This window comes from Doryrhamphus excisus, linkage group LG6 (assembly GCF_037039965.1).
Source record: "Doryrhamphus excisus strain RoL-2023G ecotype Guam linkage group LG6, RoL_Dexc_Guam_v1.1, whole genome shotgun sequence".
Classification (NCBI taxonomy): domain Eukaryota; kingdom Metazoa; phylum Chordata; class Actinopteri; order Syngnathiformes; family Syngnathidae; genus Doryrhamphus; species Doryrhamphus excisus.
The window spans coordinates 15,310,044-15,333,284 of NC_136362.1; the positions used below are offsets into that span (position 1 = coordinate 15,310,044).

The 23,241-nt window shown below is 39.9% G+C and overlaps 4 protein-coding genes across 7 annotated transcripts in view; 2 read left to right on the top strand and 2 right to left on the bottom strand.

The window, feature by feature from the left end:
- obscnb (obscurin, cytoskeletal calmodulin and titin-interacting RhoGEF b) overlaps positions 1-5,104 on the top strand; it is a 48,741-nt gene extending 43,637 nt beyond the window's left edge. The window contains exons 70-78 of the mRNA XM_058068215.2: positions 51-209; positions 276-453; positions 907-1,020; positions 1,108-1,275; positions 1,353-1,455; positions 1,533-1,662; positions 1,761-1,851; positions 1,943-1,985; positions 2,511-5,104. Of these exons, the coding sequence (XP_057924198.2) occupies positions 51-209; positions 276-453; positions 907-1,020; positions 1,108-1,275; positions 1,353-1,455; positions 1,533-1,662; positions 1,761-1,851; positions 1,943-1,985; positions 2,511-3,558 (2,034 nt within the window). The 3' untranslated portion in view covers positions 3,559-5,104. The remainder of the gene's footprint in view (positions 1-50; positions 210-275; positions 454-906; positions 1,021-1,107; positions 1,276-1,352; positions 1,456-1,532; positions 1,663-1,760; positions 1,852-1,942; positions 1,986-2,510) is intronic.
- A 1,310-nt stretch (positions 5,105-6,414) lies between these two features.
- Positions 6,415-13,676, bottom strand: LOC131126070 (guanylate kinase-like). Of its 4 annotated transcripts, XM_058068235.2 has the most exons (7): positions 12,540-12,708; positions 10,590-10,703; positions 8,163-8,204; positions 7,861-8,096; positions 7,680-7,764; positions 7,516-7,601; positions 6,415-7,156 (listed from the first exon to the last, which is right to left on the bottom strand). In XM_058068235.2, the coding sequence occupies exons 1-7, from the start codon at positions 12,571-12,573 to the stop codon at positions 7,118-7,120; spliced, it is 636 nt and encodes a 211-aa protein (XP_057924218.2). In that variant the 5' UTR covers positions 12,574-12,708; the 3' UTR covers positions 6,415-7,117. The 4 variants fall into 4 exon arrangements, with proteins under 4 accessions (XP_057924218.2, XP_078647659.1, XP_078647658.1 ...); XM_078791533.1 differs by lacking the exon at positions 12,540-12,708 and adding an exon at positions 13,383-13,676 and having other exon boundaries at positions 7,861-8,204; XM_078791532.1 differs by having other exon boundaries at positions 7,861-8,204; positions 12,540-12,710.
- lg6h1orf35 (linkage group 6 C1orf35 homolog) lies at positions 12,739-17,523 on the top strand. The gene is made up of 8 exons (XM_078791531.1): positions 12,739-13,249; positions 14,234-14,384; positions 14,457-14,502; positions 14,596-14,678; positions 14,914-14,986; positions 15,145-15,227; positions 16,294-16,419; positions 17,010-17,523. The coding sequence occupies exons 1-8, from the start codon at positions 13,153-13,155 to the stop codon at positions 17,263-17,265; spliced, it is 915 nt and encodes a 304-aa protein (XP_078647657.1). The 5' UTR covers positions 12,739-13,152; the 3' UTR covers positions 17,266-17,523.
- A 2,857-nt stretch (positions 17,524-20,380) lies between these two features.
- LOC131126071 (ADP-ribosylation factor 1-like) lies at positions 20,381-22,889 on the bottom strand. The gene is made up of 5 exons (XM_058068236.2): positions 22,758-22,889; positions 21,939-22,123; positions 21,749-21,859; positions 21,533-21,657; positions 20,381-21,459 (listed from the first exon to the last, which is right to left on the bottom strand). Exons 2-5 carry the CDS (start codon positions 22,081-22,083, stop codon positions 21,301-21,303), a joined length of 540 nt encoding a protein of 179 aa, XP_057924219.1. The 5' UTR covers positions 22,084-22,123; positions 22,758-22,889; the 3' UTR covers positions 20,381-21,300.
- Between the last annotated feature and the right edge of the window lie 352 nt (positions 22,890-23,241).

Genomic DNA, 23,241 nt, shown 5'->3' on the forward strand with positions numbered 1-23,241 from the left:
CATCTCACTCTTAATGTGCAATGCTGTACATGTACCTTCTTTGGCACTAGGGACCATTCCAAGTGTGGGAGGGAGCTCCTGGAATAAGAACTTCTTCGAGAGGTCACCACCGCCACGTCTTCCTCTTCAAGAACTACTGCATCATCTGCAAATCCAAGAGAGACAGCAATACTGACACACAAACATATGTCTTTAAGAACATGATGAAGGTAAGAATCAACACCTTCAAGCGACATTTATCACCTTCTCATCTGTCGTGATCTGCTCTCCTGCAGCTGAACAACATTGACGTGAACGAGACAGTGGAGGGTGATGACCGTGCCTTCGAGATCTGGCACGAACGTGAGGATTCTGTGAGGAAATATACTTTGCAGGCCCGAACTGTTACAATCAAGAACTCATGGCTGAGAGACCTCAGAGAACTTCAACAGAGATACACCATGACTGCCTGGAGTGCGTAGGAAACAACATTATCCTCTCAAATGTTTACTACTTGTTTCATTATTAAAGTTTAAAGGTACTCTATTTGTTTGGGATGTTTGAGTACGGGTCTTCCAAATTTTTCTTGCTTGTAGCTGACACCAATATCAGTCCGATCCGATATCAGCATATTTTATACATACTTTTATTATGTATTTTGTAGTGTGGAAGGTTTGAAAAGACTTGATTAAATGATAATAGTCATCAGAGAGAGAATAATAGCCAGTAACAGTTGGTATGAGATACACTTTGTGGATGTTTTGGATATTTTAGATGCAGACTTATATAATCAGATACAAATTTGTTTCCAATATGCATATCAATATCAGATTGGGACTCAATCAAACAATCTGATTAGACAGATATGTCTATTGTTTGCACTTATCTGATCTGTCATCACTAACACTTCTATGGTTTGTTTTGAAGGTCCTCCTGACTTTGTGGAAATTCTGGCAAACTGCACAGCAGAGCTCGGACAGACGGTTAAACTAGCATGCAAAGTGACAGGAGTACCCAAACCTACCATCACCTGGTACAAAGGTAAAGCGTTTTCCACCTTCTCCCTAACATTACCTTAATTACGTATTAAGTGTTATACGATGCTTATGCTGATTTTTGTGGTGGTAGATGGACGCATTGTGGAGGCAGATCCTCATCACATTATTATTCAGGATCCCGATGGCTCCTGTACTCTCATCCTGGATAACATGACGGCAGAAGATTCAGGCCAGTACATGTGCTTTGCAACAAGCTCAGCTGGTAATGCCAGCACTTTGGGCAAGATCACTGTTCAGGGTGAGGAGCACACTCTCAAATAAAATAAGACCCCACACTTCATTTTCTACTTGTGATACATAATTTCATGCCTACAGTGCCTCCTCGTTTTGTGAACAAAATGAGGAATGCCGTGTTTGTCGCTGGTGAGGATGCTCAGTTCACGTGCGTCATTCAGAGCGCCCCTAGTCCCAAAATTAGGTACCCCTCTTCTATTACCACCACTATATTTACAAATGCTCCTATATAAACATAATTGTGTGTTGTGTGTGTTCAAGATGGTTCAAGGCTGGCAGGCTGCTGACCGACCAGGAAAAGTATCAGACCTACAGTGAGCTCCGCAGTGGGGTTCTGGTTTTGGTGATCAAAAACTTGACAGATCGGGACTTAGGGCACTATGAGTGTGAGGTGAGTCCACATGAACACATGCGTCCTAAATTAGAACTCTACCATTAAGATAAAATCTTGTATGGATATTGTGTGGATATTTTCATTTCCTGCTTCAGTTGTCCAACCGTCTGGGGAGTGCCAGATGTGCTGCGGACTTAGTCCTTCCTTCTGCTACTGGCGCTAGTGAGCAGGCCATTGTTATTGAAGGTAGGAACTTTCCCAGTACTGAATTTGTGAATGCAGCTCATATTTTAGATGCATTTTATTTTTGTTAACATTCACTCTGCTTACTTTCCAGTGACTGAACAGGAGACAAAAATACCAAAGAAAACCATCATCATGTAAGTGCAATGCTCTGAGCATTCTCTCTTGTTTTTGCCTCACCAGGACAAAACATTAACGATACACCAGTGGAACAAACAATTCTCCCCATTAGAAATAGTAAAATGGAAATAATCCGTTCCAGAGTCAAACTATTACCATTGCCTGCACAGGCAACAAATGTAAAATTAACAGCTTGCTGAACTGACATCTCGTGTCATGCATAGCATTGAAGTTCTGTGTTACAGACACATCAAACACTGATCTGAGTATCCTTAGTAATTAATGTGAATTATTTCACAAGACTGATTAAAAGATGGATTCAGTCAAATTTTACCACTAACCTTACTGCTGCAACTCATCACACTGAATTTCAATATGAATATATATACCACTTGCATTATTTGCCTCCGTCACATTTTGGTGACACTGGATAGAATCCCATCGCACCCTGCTTGGACCCCCTGTGTGAAAACTGCATGCAACCCAATGCAGAGTTCTAGTGGATCACTGTAATAACATCAGTGCTCGTGGTCTATTAACAGTGAGGAGACCATAACCACAGTGGTGAAGAATCCCCGTATAAGGAGGCACAAGTCCCCTGGCTTGTCCATTGCTGGAGCCCACCGCACAGAAATTTCCACCTCGGAAACCTCCACAACCAGGACAAGGAGGATGGCCCCTCCAAGGAAAACCACATTCCCAACTTTCTATGTGACTGAGGCCGAGGGGACTGAGGCTAGCGCTGCTGCCACTGTTGAGAGCAAGCCCAATTGGGTTGAGGTGGAAGAGGTGATCGAGTACAAGGTGAATAAATCTCCTCGGTTGTCCAGGAGGAGGGGTGTGTCACCGGCTTGCTCTGATCGCGCAACCACTCCTTCCAGACCTAAACGATCCCCACCGGAAAACCTGAATGCAAACAATTCTAACAACAAGCTAGTAGAACAGGCCCAGTCTCTTGAGGCCTCTGCTTCTGCATCAGGAGTAACTGAAGAGCCAGTTCTTACATCTGGAGACCACAGCAAAGTCATGGAGGATCAACAAACCATCATCTGGGAACACGATGAAGAGGAGAGTGAGTTTGATCATTGCGGAAAACAGGACGTAAAGGCGCCAACACATGGAGCTCATTTTCTAACACTGGAGGACTTGGAGGATTACATCCCAGAGGAGGGAGAAACTTACGGATCAACCAGCTCTGGTCCTGATGAGAAGCCTTGTGAGATTGCTGTCCTCCAGAGAGAGATAGGAGGCTCCACTGTGGGACAGCCGGTGCTTCTCAATGTGGGACGTCCTGTAGTGGCTCCAAGACAGAGGAGCGGCTTCTTCACTCGCTTCAGAGAGCATCTTTCCGGAAGCCTCTTCTCACCGAACAGTGCTCAGCCAAGCCGGTCCATGTCAGAACGCAACGTCCCCATCCAAGTGAGCCACGCAAAACTGGAGGTGAAGCCTTCTTACTGTTCCGAAGTGCAGAAGGTGAAAGGCGGGCAGCAGAGCTTTAAAACCAAAATATCCACGCAGACGTATGAGTACACACCAGTGGGAAACCCGGTCACGCTCCAGATTAGTGACGATCGTTACCAGAATAAGTAGCTTTTTAAAATCAACACAAACCTTTTTAGTCTTAAATGGGGCTGACATGAAGTAAACTACGATTAACTAAAATATAACTGTGCAGCAGCATTTAACAAACCATTCCATGTCAGGAAATACACTTTTTTTCTGTCTTGTGGTTCAAGCGATCCTTATCGGGCGTGTTATGACGTCAAAACTAAGCAATGATTGTTTTACAGGTCACAGTTGACAATAAACCTATTTATTTCTGTAACTGACACCAAAGACATGATAAACATTCATTTTGCAGCAGCTAAGGCAGAATGAAATACTAGACTACATAAATATATGCGAAGTCATGTACTGAACAGGAGTTCAGACAGATTCTCTCATCCCAGAAATATAAAGGTAATAAAGTTAATCACTTAATTGTGAATTTTCCTCATATTGGATCAAGTAAATGTTGTCAAATGCCTACACCTACGTTACAAGAAATGACGGCCATATTAAGGGCATTCAGTCCCATAGTGTGTGTATTGTTCTGGACTGGTTGCCGTGAGGTCATCAAAACACACACAAAGTGTTTAAGTATACTCAAAATGACTAGATTTTAGTCAATAGGAGCATTATAGATTTACATATCGTTAGACAGCATTTAGCATTTTGTTGTCTTCAGATTGCTTTGAGTTCATTTACATAATGTAAGACTCACTGTCAAATGTATTGTTAGTTGACTTTCTGTTATTAAAAGGTAAGCTCATTAGGGGACATGACTGTTTTGAAGTAAATTAGTGTGAGTATTAGCAATGTATGACGTTACAACAATTAGTATTTATGAAATGAATTGTCTTTTGAGGCATTTTAGAGTCGGTTCAATAATGTGAGCTCATGGCGTTGTGATTAGTTGTTTTTTTTGGTTGTTTTTCAATGATTGACTTGCATGGATTTGTTTTTCCAAAGTGGTTAGTACAGTATTTAATCACAAAAAGGAATACAGGATGTGAGGTTTGTTCCGATATTAGCACACTCAGAGCTGGCGGTTGCTCATAAATGTGTAGTTTTTAAAAAAGAAAACCTGTTTTATCTTTCAAATGTGTTCACATTTGATTATTAAAAAAACTCCACCCAACAGCTTCACTCTTGCGGTTTTTCGACAATATATTGATTACTAAATCTTGTTGTGTTGTGGTATGTTTAAGCACATTTTCCAAATTTGTTGCCTAAAGTAAGTATTATAAAGCATAAATATGGCGGAATTAATTAAAATTCGATAATAATAAAGCATTCAGAAGATTCTGTGAATGATATATATGTGCAGATGCACAAAATGGGGTCCACAAGAACGATACAAGATTTTAAGTTTTAACAATTTTAAGAAAAGTACAATGAAGAAATGACTGGATAATCACACTTTTTTGTTAAACCGAATCACAAAACAACACAGGTGCATTTTTAAAGGTGTAAAAACATTAATATATCATAATTAAATATTTTCTTTAATATGCCATCTTTCAATTAAAAATAAAAACATTATACATATTGCATATAAAGGATGAGAAAGTACACCACTATCTGTATCTATTCACCCATCTAAATTATCTAGCCATACTGTTCGCAGTGGGCGGGGCATACAACGGAAGTAGGTGTGGTTCAACAGGAAATGGGTGGGGGGCTTAAATTTTAAAGTCTGAAACTGACATGGATTGATCAGAAGTTGGTAGTTATTTGTGTTTCTTATTCAGCTATATTTGCACCGTGTACGATGAATAAAGTGTCCCAACTGACTTCATATTACTAGCCAAATTAGAGGCCAGCAGATAAAACCACACAGGCAGTGGGCGTTTACAGCTATGTCTTGCCCAACGGACCGTGTACGTAACAAAACAAGTCTACCAACTAACCGAAATAGAGAACGTGAGTTGAAGTCGAGCCAAGTAAGGAGAGTCGCTGTCTGTATTGTGTGCGCGCGTGTGATAAGGCATAATGGCTCCTTTATCTAGTAGTGTCGAGTTGTGTGTGACTACAGCTGGCCAATCACTGAATGCGAAGACCGAATACATAGTAGTAGTTACCCAATGAGGATTTAAAAAAAAACCAAAAAACTTTATTCATAACAACAGTGTAAAAGCCAATGAGGACTTCCCGCTATGAAATCTGTCTAACTTCTTTAATATTTGGGGTAGAGAAGTGAATATGGTATCATAGTAAAGTTCAAGTCGTGCTTCATATATATATATATACACTTATATATATATACACTTCATCAGACATGATTTACACATTTTAAAATTTTGTAACGTTGCCACTGGATGTCAGTATGCGGGATCAAAAGAACAAGAGTTGAATATGGGCGTTTTCCCTCTTTGAGCAAGGGCTGTTCTGAGTGAAACCTGGCTGGCTGAATGAAAAGTGTGGAATAAGTGGCTTAACAGTGCATGTGGTACTGGGACGTGTTTATTTTGATGAGGTGTGGCATGTAAAACAAATACAGGAAGTATTATGCAGAGTTTGCGCGAGTTTTTTTCTTTGGCATTACTTTCACGTAATGTTCCAGAATTAAGTTGTGCCAGAACAAGCTACTGCAAAACAGAAAGGAAATAAAACGCCTTTCTTTTACATGCCTTATAAAAGAAAGCCATGCTGATCTTTTGTACCCATTTTGGTTATACTGCATTGGAATTTGGAGTACATGAAGTTGTCAGGTTTTGGACAGGTGTGATACTACAAGTGTGCATGTCTGAAGGCGTTCACAGCAGGAATGCTCGGGCCGTTTGTGTGTACGCTCAAACAGTTGAAAAATTAGTGGGAACATTGCTCTCATCCACACCTAAATATGAATTGTCATGGGAGAACCAAGTTAAGTGAGTCATTGAAGAAAAAATATAATAGTAATAATAAATGGACAAACAGACTGTTTAATTGTCTTTCCTTTAGCAAGTCTGCTGTACAGGGGAGTCTGCAGGTATACAATAAAAGAAAACAAAACACCTTTAATTGTTCTATTGAAGCTCTTCTAAAAGACACGGTTACTTGTTCATTAAACACATAAAATATTGTTTTTATCCTAAAACAACACATCTTGTTTCTTTTTAGCAAACCAAACTTAAGTTAGCACATTATGAGCACAAATGTAGAGAAGTGTTAACTGGAATTTCAATATACATGGTTTCAGCTGACTTGCATGCTCCCCTTTTAAATCCAATGTAATGTTCATGGCTTACCATCCACAGTCAACAGTGCCGCTGCGGCTGAGCTTGACAGACCAGCTCTTCAACTTGTCGGAATGACCTCAGTAACATTTGCCATTAGTCGTTAACATTTTGATCACTACATACTGTACCAGTCACATAATCACACAATAGCTGAGTTTTTTTATTGTACAAATGTAAATACTAAAAAATACAGGATCCACTTTACAGTACTGAGTATGAACTACATGTCTACACACCATGTAAACCTACACCTTTAGACATCCAGTAGGAGGCGATGTCTTTTCTTTCCTTCAGACTACCTTTTGGATGGAATGTTCACAATGAGGGTAGTAGATGTTTTAAACAGGAGTGACTGGGATTAGAAATGGCATTACAATGCTCGTCTCCTACGAAGACATGTTGACTTTCTTGACCTGGTTAATTTCCTGAAAGGAGAAAAATCAAGTTCAATACACTTCTGGTTGTGGTTTATGTTTTTAAAGCACAATTACTATAGTTAAAATAGACCCAAAAGTAAAACTCAAGCTAAGTCAAACATAACTACCATGAATTAAATGTAATGTAGCGTTCACGAGCACTAAGAAAAGAGGCATCGTGGTTGTGACATGTTACAAAGTGTAATGTAATGTCATCATTTATCGAGGGTGACTTTTGGATTTCCAGCAAAAAAAAAGCTAACCTGTTTCTTCAATTTCATTAACTGTGTTTGTGTGAGGAATAAGTATTGGAGTAAGGAATTATAATAACAGCTACTAGTTTGAATGTCAAAACAGTAGTTGGTCACCTCAAGGAGAGCATCTCTTAACTGGCCGTAAGCATCTTCCAAGTTGTCGTTGACAATAATGACGTCAAACACGCCGGCTTCTTTACCTACGAGAAAGTACAAAGTCATGTTCGGCTTATCAAATTTAGTCTTTGAGAACTAACAAAACAAAAAAATGCACTTACTGAACTCCATGTCCATCTTTGCGGCAAGCAAGCGCTTCTGGAGGCTTTCCTCTGACTCCGTTTTCCGGTTCCTTAAACGATTTTCCTGAAAGAAATTTTAAAAAATGAAGCCCAGGATTCCTTTATATAGCAGCATAGTCACAGTTCACAGGTCATGTCATAGTAAATCATGTTTTCTCACCAGGACGTCCAAAGACGGAGGCTGGATGGAGATGTAAATAGGATTGAGGTCGGTGCTCTTGATGTTCCTCACCCCCTGCATGTCTATATCCAGTATACAAATGAGGTTGCGGTCCTTAACGTCTTGCACAGCCGCTTTACTCGTTCCGTACAGGTTCCCAGAAAACTCTGCGTTCTCAATGAAATCGCCTTTGTCGATGGCGGCGTGCATGGCTTCCCTCGTGACGTAGTGGTAATCTGGGTCGCCAGGACACACACGTAAATGTTGCAGGAATGACCAAAAGAGGAAAAAGTGAGCTTTACCTTTGCCATTCTCTTCTCCGGGTCGTGGATTTCTTGTTGTATCTGCGTGACGAGTAATAATTCACAACATTCAGACTCAGCTTTTCCTCATTCATTGAAACAATTCTCTTATGAATGAAACATCTACTTTGTGTGAAGCAAAGAAAGTGGTTGAAGCACAGAGCTAAACTGCTAAACTGAACTGCCACACCTTGAAAATGAAAGGTTTTTTTCTGCGCGTTAATGAAAACGTTGTATGAATAGACATAATATATAGGTATATGCTACATCAGGGGTGCCCGTTACGGCAATCGCAAAGGTCGGGTGGGTCACTTTGTAAATGTCATATAACAGTCAGCCTGACATTAAGGCACCTCCTGATTTGTTCACCTTTATTATTCTGATTACAGATAAACTACTCAGTGGTAAGGTGCCTATATTTGTAACAATAGTATGTGTTAACTGTAGTGGTGAAAAAAAGTGAACCGTTTCATGGTTGCACTCCACTATAGAAAAGTGCTTTTCTACACCTCTATGAAACTATCATTTCATGATGAATCTGAAAATGTGCCTTTAATGAAACCTTTTTAATATGTGTGATAGCATGCAAAGGTGTGAGCACCCCTGTGCTATATAAATACCGTACATGTACAACCTATTATTTACATATTGACCCCAATTAGTTTGAAATAAATGATCAAATATAAAAAAAAGGTTTCACTGCACTTTATTTGGAATTGCCTGTTTTCCCTGTTGGTACTTGACAGATGAAGGAAGAAAAGACAGGGAGAATGTATTTGAAATTAATTAATGCATTTCTTGTTTAAGCCTGTGAAAATCACCCTAATGTTGACATTATTATCCATAGTAAATTTAAATATATATTTTAGTGCGTAAGTCTTTACAATAACTACTTTAGAGATTCAAGAGTCATCCTGCTCTTGTTTTGCTCAGTGCAGTAATTTCCACAGCAAAGGCAAATCTGGTGGTTTATATTTGTCGACCAAATCGTTCCACTTTTCTATATGCAAAGTAGTTTGGAAAGATTGGCTTGTTTAAAGCAAAGAAAATATGAATAAAATATGTTTGCATATTATATGTAATATGTTTACAGCACTTTGTCCTTTGGACCTGTAGTATGACATTTTTAAATAAATTGGACATTGTAGTAAAAACAATACATCTCAGGGCCTAATAATAAAAGCAAATATTCATTCAAATTATTTTTAATAGACATTATGTAAAGGGTTTTTTCCCCCAATTAAAAAGATCAGCGGCAGGGAGGGTACACCCTGGACTGGTTGCCAGGCAATCGCAGGGTACGTATAGACCAGGGGTGCTCATTAAGTCGATCGCGATCTACCGGTCGATCGCGGAGGTGGTACTGGTCGATCGCGGCGTGACATTAAAAAAAATATCATCCTAGCATCAATGCCATCACTTGATTGATATACAGGGCAGCCATTCAGATGACAACTGAATGTTGCTCTTCGGGTGACCAATCAAATCAAACAACATCTCTTAAGTGCAGCAGAACTTACGATGTCAGCCTATCATCCATCCCCGTTACTTGATTGACATACAGGACAACCAATCAGATGACAACTGAATTTTGACCTTTAGGTCACCGCTCATGCGTAAACAACGATGCAAAGTGCTAAGCTAGTCGGCGAATTGCGTCAGATTTTAAGCCCTCGCTAAAGTTTATGGTCACTAAAATGAGTGAAGTGGCTGGACCAAGTAAAAAGGCAAAAACATATCACTTCCATACGGAATGGGAGGTGGACTTTTTTTTTCACAATGTCTTTTTCGAAGTGCGTTTGCCTGGCTAACCTGGCTATCAGCAGCTACTGTCCGGACTATGCATCCCTGGCTGATTCAATTCAGTGCAAGTCATCAAAGTAAACTCAGGTAATTACAAAAAATGTTAATAGTTAATTATGTGTGTTTTGCAATATTGGCTCATTTGGTTATGTAAGGTACATCAACATACATTGTACGTACAAATAATCCTCAATACATTTGAAAATAAATAGATGTTTTGCATTTTTGTAGTGGGTAGATCATTTTGACTCGGCCATTTTAAAAGTAGCTCGCATGCTGAAAAAGTGTGAGCACCCCTGGTATAGACAAAGAACCATTCACACTCACATTCATACTTATGGACCATTTAGACAGTTAACCTAATATGAATATGTTAGAATGTCTTTCTGCAAGTGTTGGTCAGCAGCATTTTGTAGCAGTTGTAGACAGTTGAATAAACGCTGGTTGATGCCAACACACAAGGCCTCACAATAACCAATTGGAGACCTAATGAACGCAAGCAGAGTCATTTCAAGAGCAAAGAAGCACTTTAGCTTGAAGGTGGAGCTGGGGGAAAAAAGCTCCATATGTCATCATTTTATAGCACTTTTATGAATGTGGAAGGAATACAGTCTGATTACTCACGTGAGACACTGAAGCCAAAGACGCCGCTGTATTCCTTCAGGAGCTTCCTGAGCAGAGTACTTTTCCCCGCCCCGGATGGGCCACTCAACACCACAGGCCTGGGTCCAGCCATAGCTGAAGGACACGAGAGTGAAAGAGACAACTTCACAAAAGTGGCTGGATGATGCGAAACTGCTGGTATTTTAAAGGCCGAGTCTTAAAAAGCAGTAAATCAGACGAGAGGTTTTAAATCCCTGAAAATGCACGTTGACGAGCCAGGCTGACCTAATGAGACCGAAATGACACTTGGAAGAAGGGAGGCAATCACTACGGTACCATGGCTCCCTGGAGGACCAATTACTCACTAATTGCAGAGACTTATTCTGCTTCTGGAAGCAGGAATAGCACACAACAATGAGTCATCTAAATCAGCCATTTCAGCCTTACCTTGCCTATCCCGTGACACACTACGAACCACGTCAGAAGGTAAAGCCTGTCTGCCTCCTTGCCTCCTTTCAATGCACACGGCTCCAGCCAGGAGTCAAGTGATTAGGGTGGGCGTGATTGCTGCACGCTGTAGAGCCAGGCGGGAGGGCAGGGCCATGTTTACTAACACTAGCAATGTCCTCCGACATGAATACCCAATGGTACCACAGCCATCAGGAAGTGTGCTCTACCTTCTTTATTATTTAAAAATTAAAAATAAGAAATACTTCTTAGTACATGTATCAAGTATCCAATGACGTGGTAATTAGTGCCACATGATGCCTAAATGCCTACCGCATGACAAAAAGTATGACAAAAAGTATGACAAAAAATCACAGCATTTACAGGCTGTTTGTCTAGTCTCCAAGTGATCCTGATGCAGCCAAGATGTGCTTGCAGGTGCAAATGACAAGAGTCATTCTCCATTGCCTCTTGAACACTTCCCTTAAAGGGCCAGGGGGTTCCTTTTTTGTACATATAGTAAGTGAAGAGGCTCTGTTGGACAAGTAAACACACACTTAGTTTTCTGAACTATTTTTATTATAGATAGCTATTATTAATTTATAAATCTATAAATTTGAATGTATTACATTTATAAATATATTAGAAATAGCTGGATACTGAATAGTGTGGGTGAGGTTTCCTCGATCCCTATTGTTTTCTGTAAGGGAATCAGGTATAAATTATTGATACAAAACAAGTAAACAACATTAATGGCAAATGCATTTACAAGTTATTTGAAATAAGTGCACTGAATGAACAGGTTGAATTAACTGCTTAAATGTGTATTTTTTAACCAACCCTTAAAGGGCCAGGGGGTTCCTTTTTGTACATATAGTAAGTGAAGAGGCTGTTTGACAAGTAAACACACACTTGGTTTTCTGACCAACCCACAAAATAGCACGACTTTTTTTAAAAAACTGAGGTAGGTATGACTTTGTGAAATTCAAACTGCGATGTGACGAGTGACGATTGTACTTGCATCTGGATTACTGCTCTGTTACAGAGCACTTCTGAGTTTATCACTATGGGCTGACTCTCATTAAATTGTCACCATGTGAACTGAAAGTGGAATGATGCAAATCATGTGAGCTTTCTTTGGAACTGGTCATAAAGAAAAGTCCATTCCTCTTTCAAATGTATTGTAAAAACAACATTATTTGGAATTACATGATTGAAAAGATTTATCGTGATCTTGTTTGGATAATATTGCAAATGCAGCCAAATAATAAATGCGACTCCGTTGGTAACCAATGAAAACAGCTGTATACTGGGATGACCAAAGCAGCAATAAAATGTTGTAAGTTCTGTAATTATTCACTAACTGGGCCACGTCTGTCTGAGTAATATGTAGATAATACATTTGCTCTTTAAAGTTAATCGAATGCAAGTCGAATGTAACATGCAGCATCTCAATGGCAGCCATGGCCCCACCACTGACGAACGATTGAGCAAAGAAACGCTGTTTCAAAACAATCTTCCTACCTGAATAAAACCTGGCAAAATATCTCATAAACATCGGCAGCTGTATGCACGTCACGTCGCGAGGACGTCCCCGAAGGAATGCATTCGTCCTCTCTGTTTCTTTGCTCCAACACCCATTAAGTGTTTTCTTGTCGTGTAGACTACGTCATCTTCCCGCGACGAAATCCAAAACAATGTTAAATGTGCGACGCGCATGTTTAGTAAACAAGAGCTGGCACGTTTTAGTTGATTCTATTTTTTCCAAAACTGCAATTCAATTCGCAAATTCATAATTTCATTTTTTTTAATTTCATATTTTTATTAGACGAAAAAAAGATTTGTGTTTGTGTCGCCAATGGTGAGAGTAAAATAGTGAGGAGTCGCTGTCGACGTTAGTGTTTTCAGTTCACAGAAACGTTACGACTAGAAATTGATCTATATGTATGAATATGTATTGCTTTTAAAAATACTGTAGTGGGTTATTCAAAAAGAAAAGGCTGCGCCATAACACACAGGGAAGTACAGGAACCGGATGCGTCTCCGGTTGTGAGAACGACGACGCCAGGCCGCGGCTCGGCTATAGCTAACACACGCTAGCACATTTAATACACAGTAACGCCTTCAAGGGGCAGAAATGTTCGGTTCGTCAAGATCAGGAGGGGTTCGAGGAGGCCAAGACCAGTTCAACTGGGATGATGTCAAAGTGGATAAACACCGAGAGAATTATCTTGGTAGGTGTGTAGCCAGTGCTAACAATTTGTAGCGCCTAGCTTGAATGCTAGCAAACACAAGCACACTTGATAGTAGCGATTTATAGTAGTTATTTACATTAATACACGACTTGTTTAACCATCATGGCCATACCTTGAATTGTCGTGCCCTTCATTACACGGAATCTTGACTCGTTTTTTAAATTCCGCTATTTTTGTTTTAAGTCCAGTCTGCAGCAGGTTTTCATCGCTACGGCTGTGTTCAACCACGTAGCGGTTCTATTTGAGCCCCCCTCGTCTGTGTCAACATCCCCGTCTACGTGGAAGGCCACCGCAACTTTTGCCGAATTACTGCATTCGATCGTACAAGTTAATTAAATGTGGTGTATATCAGACATGTACCCTAGATGCAATTGTTAGATAGTACACAGTTAGAGGAATCCACGTGTGTTATCGACTCATTAGGCCATTTAGGGGATTTCAGGGTTCTTTCTCCCATGTTCTGCTAACCACATTTGTAGCCGTGGCTGTTTAAAAACGTCTAGATAAGCATCCATGTGGCGACTGCACATCAAAAATAGTTAAAATTACGTTATCTTTAAATTACATAGATTTTAACGAAATTACAAAATGTGAGTCTCCTACCTTGCAAGTGAACTTGTCTTGGATTACTTGCATATTTGCATGCTTTCTGGGATTCCTATGATATGCTGTAATGTATTAACCAGCACTTACAGTCCCCAATTAACTTCTGCTTCTGCTAACTTCTCCAAGGCAACATTACTGATCACAGGCTATAAGAGTGCTAAAATTATATTCACCATGAATTATAATATGTTTGGAGTTCATCTTTGTAAAAAATGATTAAATAAAGTATTAATTCTGTCAAAATAATTGTACATATTTACAGTCAAATTATAAAAAAATTCTGCCATTGTCACATTGTGCACCATCATCAGCTTGTCACCATTAATTCTCTGTTTTGACGCCATGTGCCATTTTCAGGGAATTCTTTAATGGCACCAGTGGGACGCTGGCAAAAAGGAAAAGATCTGACATGGTACTCCAAAGACAAAAAAGGCAGCAGACCCGCCACCAAAGAAGAGGAGCTCGCTGCTGTCAAGGCTGCAGAACATGATGCATTGATGGCTGCCTTGTAAGTATAGTACTTGATAAACAGTCCATGAATGTAATACAAACTAATCTTAATTTTTCATATTCAATGTAGAGGACACAAGGTTATAAAGCGCCAACCGACTGGACTGACCAAAGAGGTATTGTACATTCACCTTTCCTACCTGTCTATTGTGGTGGCACCTAAGTTAGTAAGCAATCTAGAAGAGTCAAATGTCTTTATAATTCCACAGGATTTGGCCGATATTTGTAGGAGGGACGAAGATGAAGGTGAAGAGAGGAATGTGGATCGTATCTCAGGATTGGGGAGCTCCAGGTGATTTTTTTTCCTTTGTTGTCTTTAAAATAGATTTCTAAGCTTGATAACTTCAAAAGTGTTCTCATATGACCTTAAAATAATGTAACTACACACCATATCCTGTTTTTCAAGGCAGCAACATTAGGTAGAGCGCATATCAAAAACAACCAACGTCCCCTTGACAGTTATGGATGTGGGTGTTCTTCTCACTTGAGTCTGTTTAATGTGTTTGTTTGTTTCTTTCTGTGTGCAGTGCAGGGTCACGAAAAGTGGTCCTCTCCCAGACGGAAAAGCAGGCTGTTAAAATGGGCTTGCCAGTCTTTACGGTAAAGACACACACACAGAATCTAATAACATACATCAATGTTTCCAATACATTTGTGCAAATGTAACATGGTCAATTATGCAAATTAGATAATGATATAATTGTCCCCCCCCCCACGTTTGATGAATAACACATAAAAATTAACCATTTGACTTCCAGCACCACAAGGCAAGCGTTCAACCAGCAACCTCAACAGCAATGCCATCAGAGAGTGTAGACAAAGAAGAGGAGACAGAACAACGGTAAGACAGTATTAGATCATTAACTACAGTACTTAAACACACAATGTAATGTAATGATTTCCAGTACGACCATAAACTACGCCTTTGCAAACAGCATAAAGCGCTTGTAATACCCTATTATATATTTTGTTAAATTTCATACAGCATTGCATCATACTGACAGCTGTGTGCAATGCTTTGGTTATTTAGCGACATCAAATATTAGGTTTTAATTAATCAATTGTCAGGGCGGCACGGCGGTCCAGTGGTTAGCCCTCAGACCTCACAGCTAGGAGACCAGGGTTCAATTCCACCCTCGACCATCTCTGTGTGGAGTTTGCATGTTCTCCCCGTGCATGCGTGGGTTTTCTCCGGGTACTCCGGCTCCAGCACCCTCGTGACCCTTGTGAGAATAAGCAGTAGAAAATGAATGAATGAATGTTTTTGGAATGTGGGAGGAAACCAGAGTACCCAGAGAAAACCCATGCATGCACGGGGAGAACATGCAAACTCCACACAGAGATGGCCAAGGGTGGAATCGAACTTGGGTCTCTAGCTGTGTGGCCTAAATTGAGAGCTTTGACTTTCAGCTCAGCGGCATCTTCACAACGGTCGTCAAATTTATTGACTTTATTTTCATTCATGAGAATAATTTTTTTTTTCTTCTGAACAAGAAATTTAAATCTTGTGAGATCTTGTGACACCCCTTCTTATTTATTATTTCTTCTATTTTGGGTAACGTGTAAAGGTGACTAGAGGGGTGTTAAAGTTAAGTTTAATAATGTTAAAAACCTTATTTAGAAGGTTGTGAATAGGTTTTGTTCTACCTACAAAAATATCCCATTTATAAATAAAGAATCCTACTTAGTGGAAAATCAGGTATTATCACGGTTCGGTCTGGAACCATTTAACCGCCATAAATGAGATACTGTGAGATAATGATTTTTTTCAGTATTCGACCTTCGGTGGAAAAAAAGTTAGGGAAGCCCTTGTGTGGTCTTCCCTAATAAAGTATCTAGTATCCATAAGTTTGGCTGAGCAAAAAAGAAAAAAAACTCACTTCATTTTTTTCCCCTAAACTTTTTAGGCAGGAGAGTAAAAAGAAGAAGAAAGAAAAGAAGAGCAAAAAGGAAAAGAAGAACAAGGAGAAGAAGAAGAAAAAGAAGAGGCAGAGGAGCAACTCATCTTCAGATTCAGATGATGACAAAAAGAGGTATGACCATTTTATCTAAAAAAAAATAATCTTTTACTCAATATTTATATGTAATTTACATGTTTTGTACTTGTTTTGTATGTTTTATTTGTGGGACAGATATGCCTCTATTAGTCCCACAAGGGGAAATTTCAGGACATTTGGGCAAAGCCTCACTAGAGGGCGCTGATATGTTATTAAATCCCAAACCATAGTGGTTTACTCTTCTATAAATCACAGACCTAAGAGAGACAATTACAGTATTTCCAAATACAGTGGCCATGGGTGTTTATTATTAACTCGGGTTTCTAATATAAGGGATTTCTTACTGACAATTACTACTAGTACTTTTTTTCACAAATAGTGATCCTTGTTGAAAGTAATAAATATACATGATAGAATAAATATCAAGTGAAACAGCAGTGTAAAACTAAATAACTATTGAGAAATGCAGACTAATCTGAAAAAGACATAATGAAAATGGATGCACAACACTGTGGAGCGTGAGAAAATCTTTTATTCCTGGACGTTGGTTGCCACTTCCTCCCTGGCGTGACAGAAGCCACTTTGAGCCACCCAGTCAGATTATTTGTTGTCTTATTACTCTTCAGGCCCCGAAAAGACCACCATCATCATAATCCATCATACCATAGTCAGAGCGGAGCCAGACCACATGACAGCCATTCAAGGGGGGAACTAAAGGCACAGCGACAGCCCCCCTACCCCCGTCACCGACAGCAGCGCCATGACACAGACTCCTCCGACGGGGGGTCCCCTGTCCCCCGTAACCCCTCCAGCCACAAGACGGACCCTGGCGGTGCCACACAAAGCCACAGGCGACGCCACGACACAGACTCGGACAGCTAATGCCCCCCCCCCCATCCCACCCTCCTTCTCACTCAAAAACACAGCGCTCTTCAGATGTATGACCGGTCCTGTAGACCTCATTTAGCTTTTCGAGGGGTCATTTTTGTAGTTAGGTTTTATTGCCACTTCATTTTTTTAACTGATTAAACCTCTTAACCATTATTCATTTATATTGTTCTTCATTTGCTGACATACTGCTAAGTTTTTACTCATACAGTACCATAAATATGACATTACACAACATTAAATATGACAAACATTTGCACAAATCAAATCTCTCAGTATTCAACATGGGACAAAGTTGGTGTCTTTATTTGCAACCTTTTTCACTTTCATACAGCATCATAAATTGACTGATACACACATAGCCAGCCGCCATGGACAACCATGCATACCTAGTATCCTAACAATGGTTTTATTACAAAGCAGGTCTATTTCAATGAATGTTTTCAACATCTTTAATTCAAATGACACCAGAGAGCTTTTTAATCCTTCGCCCTTAAAGGTCCACACCTCCAACTGGTGCGCTGTCATTGTAATGCTGCTCCAAAAAGAGTGTTGTGTTTGCATTTGCCCTCAATTGGTCTGAATAGGGGGTATTCCGCCGACTGGCACCTGTGGGGGGTGCAGTAAAAAAAAAAAAAAAAAAAAAAAAAGAGCAAGGCATTCATAAAGAAGAGTGCAGGGAAAAAAAACGGGCGGGCTTTTTTTTTTTTTTTTTAATATAAGGAGTTCCGTTAGCCTGCCACACACAAACCAAGCTGACGGAGCAGCAGGAGAGGTGGCCCCCAGACAAAGCCACCCAATGAAGGAACCCAGGACTTGTCCTCCCGCCCCTTTTCCACCACCTCCATGCTCTCCTCTGGCCGGGTTTTATAGGCTTGGCTGCATTAACCATAGCAGCCTAATCAACCTGCAGGAATGCTGTCCTAGATTACCTCCCTGCCTAATGTGCATGCAGCAGGTCACTCATGGCTTTAACCCAAACATTATGTGCTTTCCGACACAAATATTCAAGATATATGCAGTAATTATGAACAGTCAAAATGATTTACAAACACTTCCAACACATAAGCATGAATGCCTGCAGGCTCTTAAAATATTTAGGAGATGCCCAAATGAGCACATGTACTGTATCCATATATTATGTCACAAAAGTGAATACACTCCTCCTCTCATGGGAACTGATGAAATTACATTTTCTGTAATGTTAAGTAGTCAGTGTACAGCTTGGATAACATAGCACAACCATTCTTGTATGAACTGTTGGCAACAAAAGTGTGTCAATATTTAGTTGGGATACTATTATTTCCCAACACTCCTTAGAACACGGAGTTCACTAGAACATAATAGGTTGCCTCTGGAATGCAACCTATTCCATTATTGGCGTGCCTTTTAGTAGGATAGCTATGGATGCAGTTTGGCCAATAGAGAAGACAGTTAGGGAACCAGTTTATTCTTGTAATTTGACTATTGTACACTTACCCTGAGGCACTCCCACTTGAGAAACATTACAGCTAAACATAGCTTATGCACTCCTCCAGCTCTTCTCTAGAGTAGGAATTCCCTCCAAGATGCTAACGGACCAAGGTACAAACTTTCTGTCAAATATGCTCAGAAAGATGTACAGGTTGTTGGGTATTAGGAGGATCCAGAGCACCGCTTCCCACCCACAAATTGATGGCCTTGCTAAGAGATACTGGACTCTAAAGATGATGCTGAAGAGCGTTGTCTCCATCAGTGGAGAAGACCGGGTCAAGTGGTTACCTTACCTTCTTTTTGCTTACTGTGAAGTCCCACAAGCATCCACAGGGTTTTTGCTGTTTGAACGTCTTAGATGTTTTGCAGAAGTCCTGGAACGGGAGGAAGGAGGGGGCCGCGACCTCGAATTATGAACCGATGAATGATCTTGGGGTACATGGCTTCAGTTCAAATGTCTGGTAGGGTTCATGACTCTGAAAGGTATGGCAACCACTTTTGTCGAACTCAAAGACATGTTTGCAGTAACACTAGCTCAGACTGGATGTTAGCATTTTATTTTCAGAGACGAGCTGAATTACCATTACATGGAATTGAAAACTTCTTCCTATATGCCTTTACATTTGTGCAGTAAGAGATGCATCAGTGCTGAGAATGCATTTAAATGATGCTTTTCCACCCAATTTTCTCCTACTTGGAGGCAAGCAATGGCCAGACATGTGTCCCGTAGCTTCACGTATTTTTTTTTTTTTTGCGAGGTCATTCAAAACTTTTGCGAGACCTCGCAACAGTTACTGTGTTCTATTGCATAGGTTTTGCGAGCTCTCGCAAAATTGTGTCATTTCAGAGATGTGCACCCTTTAAGGTCCAGCAGGTGTATTGAGCAACACAACCCAATATCCATACGGTTAGGGTAATGTGGCAACACTTCACCAGGACTCATCAACTCTCTTTTTTCCACTGAATTGTTTTTTTTTTTTAGGTGGGTGAAGGGTGGCCATATTCATGGTTATGGCTAGATTAAAGTGGATGTCACTGACTGACCCTTTCGATGCATTCATGGACCAGCGGTGTTTCTTCTGAGATGTCCAATTTGATGCAGAGTGCGGCGTACAGTCTGAGCACTGACCGGCTGACCTCCGACCCCTTCAACCACTGCAGCACTCATGTCTATTTTCCAGGCCTGTTCAAGGGGAAGCTGTTATTTTAGTGTTGTATGTTCTCGGTCGCCATGTTGAAGCCCAGCTTCCAGAGAACATTGTTATGTAGAGCAACATTTTTAAAAACTTGCTCAGAGTTCTTTGCCATGAAGTGTCATGTTGAACTTCACCAATCTTAACCCACCTACTCTCCACACCAAAGACCTTAATGCCAAGTCTCATAACTCAGTCAGTTATTTTGAGGAGGCAGTAAATGTAGTTATCCATACTGTACACTGACTACTAGACATTGTATCAAAGTATCATTTTTTCAGTGTTGACCCATGAAAGGGTTTTCGAAAACATTTGCAAGATTGTGAGGGGGGTATGCACATCTGTGACATGCTGTAAAGTTAGTCTACACAAAGTGAATTTGTTGTTTTATTTTCTTGTTTTATTGCATAATCACACAAAAGAAAAATATATTTCAGAAACAATGGTGTCCAGTCACTTTAATTACATTGTTTTTTTTTTTGTACTCAAACAGTATATATATATGACAAAACAAACCCACCTCCAGGTATAGTCAGAGCAGTGCTAACATGAGACATGTAACATGTCATAAGACAGGTTACATGGATAAGAAGGCATATGCATTTTGCTGTATATAGTCTCCCCCGATTAGCGGGGACAACGACAGTAATATATCGCCTTACACAACATATACAACTTGCAATAAGAGTGAGTGTAGTATAAGTGTTATAGAGCATTTTTTTAAAAAAGTTAAAAGTGTACACACTTTAAGGCAAACCACATCCCTGAGACTTTACAATACAAAAAGAAAAAGCTCCATTGAACCAGAGAAGCAGGTAGATCTTAAGGCATATGTTGCATAAAACATCCTAGAAAGTCAATACCAGTGATTACCAAATAGGAAGGTTAGTACTGCCAGAAGTGCATCTTTTTTTTGGTGAATTTTTGTAGAATTGGTATGTAGATAGTTCTCTTCATCCCGAGACCAAGATGACACTTAACAAATGAGGTGGATGCTCTCAGAGGAAAGTGGTCACATGTCACAGAAAATGTTGCCTGTTGTGAATTTTCTTGTTATGGAGTTATAAGTTGTTTTAAAAGTATATATATTTTCACCATTACTTTTTTCGAGTAGTGTATGTGCTCAGTTTTTATTACACACTTCTCCTTGTACTGCCCAACAACCAGAAAGAACCCAATAGAAACACACTAAGTAAAGCTGCCCTATTAAATTATTTGATATTTCCATAAAAGGTGTGCTTTACACATCATCATGGTTAAATTATTTCCACTGTTGGCCCATACGTTTGTTGTAACAACAGCCCACATGAGAGGGGAGGAAAGGCAGAATGTAGGACGGGTATGGGAGGGGAAGGGATAAATTTTAGGTGTTCTTGAGTTGACTAGACAACCACTCCAGTCCTTCATAGAGACCATCGCCAGTGGTGGCACATGTGGCCTGGATGTACCACTGCCTGCCATGCAGGGAGTGAAGGCCGAGCGCCTCTGTGATTTCAGCTGCACTCATGGCATTAGGGAGGTCCTGTCAACGCAACAGTGTGCATTTCAAATGAACAGAATTAAAAACAACCTTACTCGCCGTCAAGAGTACTTACTTGCTTATTTGCAAAGACTAATAGCAGAGCGCCACGCAGTTCGTCTTCTGCTAACATTCTCATGAGCTCTTCACGAGCCTCGTTGCATCGCTCTCTGTCGTTGCTGTCCACGACAAAGATGAGACCTGAGGCAAAAACAGATGAAAGAGTGTGTTAGTTTACTGCACACTTAAATACGGTGGAGTGTAATTCAAGACAAGGTACAACAGAACATGCCTTGTGTGTTCTGGAAGTAGTGACGCCACAGTGGGCGAATCTTATCCTGACCCCCGACGTCCCAAACTGTAAAGCTGATGTTCTTGTACTCCACTGTCTCTACATTAAAACCTGCATGTGGAGAGAAAACATCAGTTGGAATATGATCTCTTTTGGTGGTAGCATTTAAAAATACTGTTATTTATCTTACCTATTGTGGGAATAGTGGTTACAATCTCTCCTAGTTTGAGCTTGTATAAGATGGTCGTTTTGCCAGCAGCATCCAGACCCACCATGAGGATCCTCATCTCCTTCTTTCCAAACATTTTGAAGAGGCCCGCAAATATATTCCCCATGGCTGCTGGTGATGGAAACTTTGGCTTGGGGGGGGAAAAACTATAGGGGAAACAAAACAACAATCCTTGATGAAGCTGAACGAAGGAGAATAATAATAAGATACAAAAACATTACTCATTTTAGCATTTTGACTTCATGTTTAAAAATGAATCAATCTGTGGCTAACACCGGAAGTTGTTAAATTTAAAAAAATCGCAAGTTGAAGAGCTAATTACAACTCACGTTTAACGTTTTAAAAGTAAATTATGACATTAAGACAAACATTTAAAATATCATGATGGCTCGTGTTTAATTGATTATCTTTCTGGTGTTAAAGTGTGTTGCACGAAAAACATTTCAAAAGCGTCCCAACAATACTCCGTAAGTACTACAGGTATACAAATATCAACAATATGAGGAGTGCATGAGGCAAATTATATCACGCCACACATTCTGAGGACTTGTTAAATTGAATAGATACGAAGAGGATCTGACGTAAGGATTAAAATTGTATTAGCTGATCGGGTAATGTTCGTGCTAAGGGCCTCGTTTGGTTAGCATTAGCCTTCTCGGTCCTGTCTCTTGTTATCAGCGTCGACCTCGCTTTAAAAAAACACTGCACTTAATAACAACATATACAGAGAAAACACAGCATTACAATATCTTCGGACTTTACCACACTTTAAAAACTTACACAGCGTTTCCTCACAGGTGTTTAAGGCGTTTCCTTCCTCCTGTAAATGGCGAGCATTTGACACGTCTGATATATCGCTCTTCTTCCGGGTTCATGCTCTGTGTTTATGTTATTTGGAAGGGAAGCGATTGCTCCTAGTGGCCAAAGTGATTATTGCACACACATTAGGTACACTTACAGTATATTACCCAGTATTATTTCCATTTTTAAAATTAACTTAACAAAGCTATTTTTTATGCTTGGCAAGTTATTTTAAAACATGAATGGATCACTTTTAATGCCATTTAAATCAATTAAACTAGAAAAAATACTACAAAATCAACACAATATACACTCAACTCGGGTCCACAAGAATGAGACTGGATGAGAATTTCAAGTTTATTTTAAGAAAAGTACAAAGAAAAAATACGTTTGGACAAAAAACAAAAGTTTCATTTAGCTGAGTCACAAAACCATGCTGTGTTTTTAAATGTTTATTGCCCCA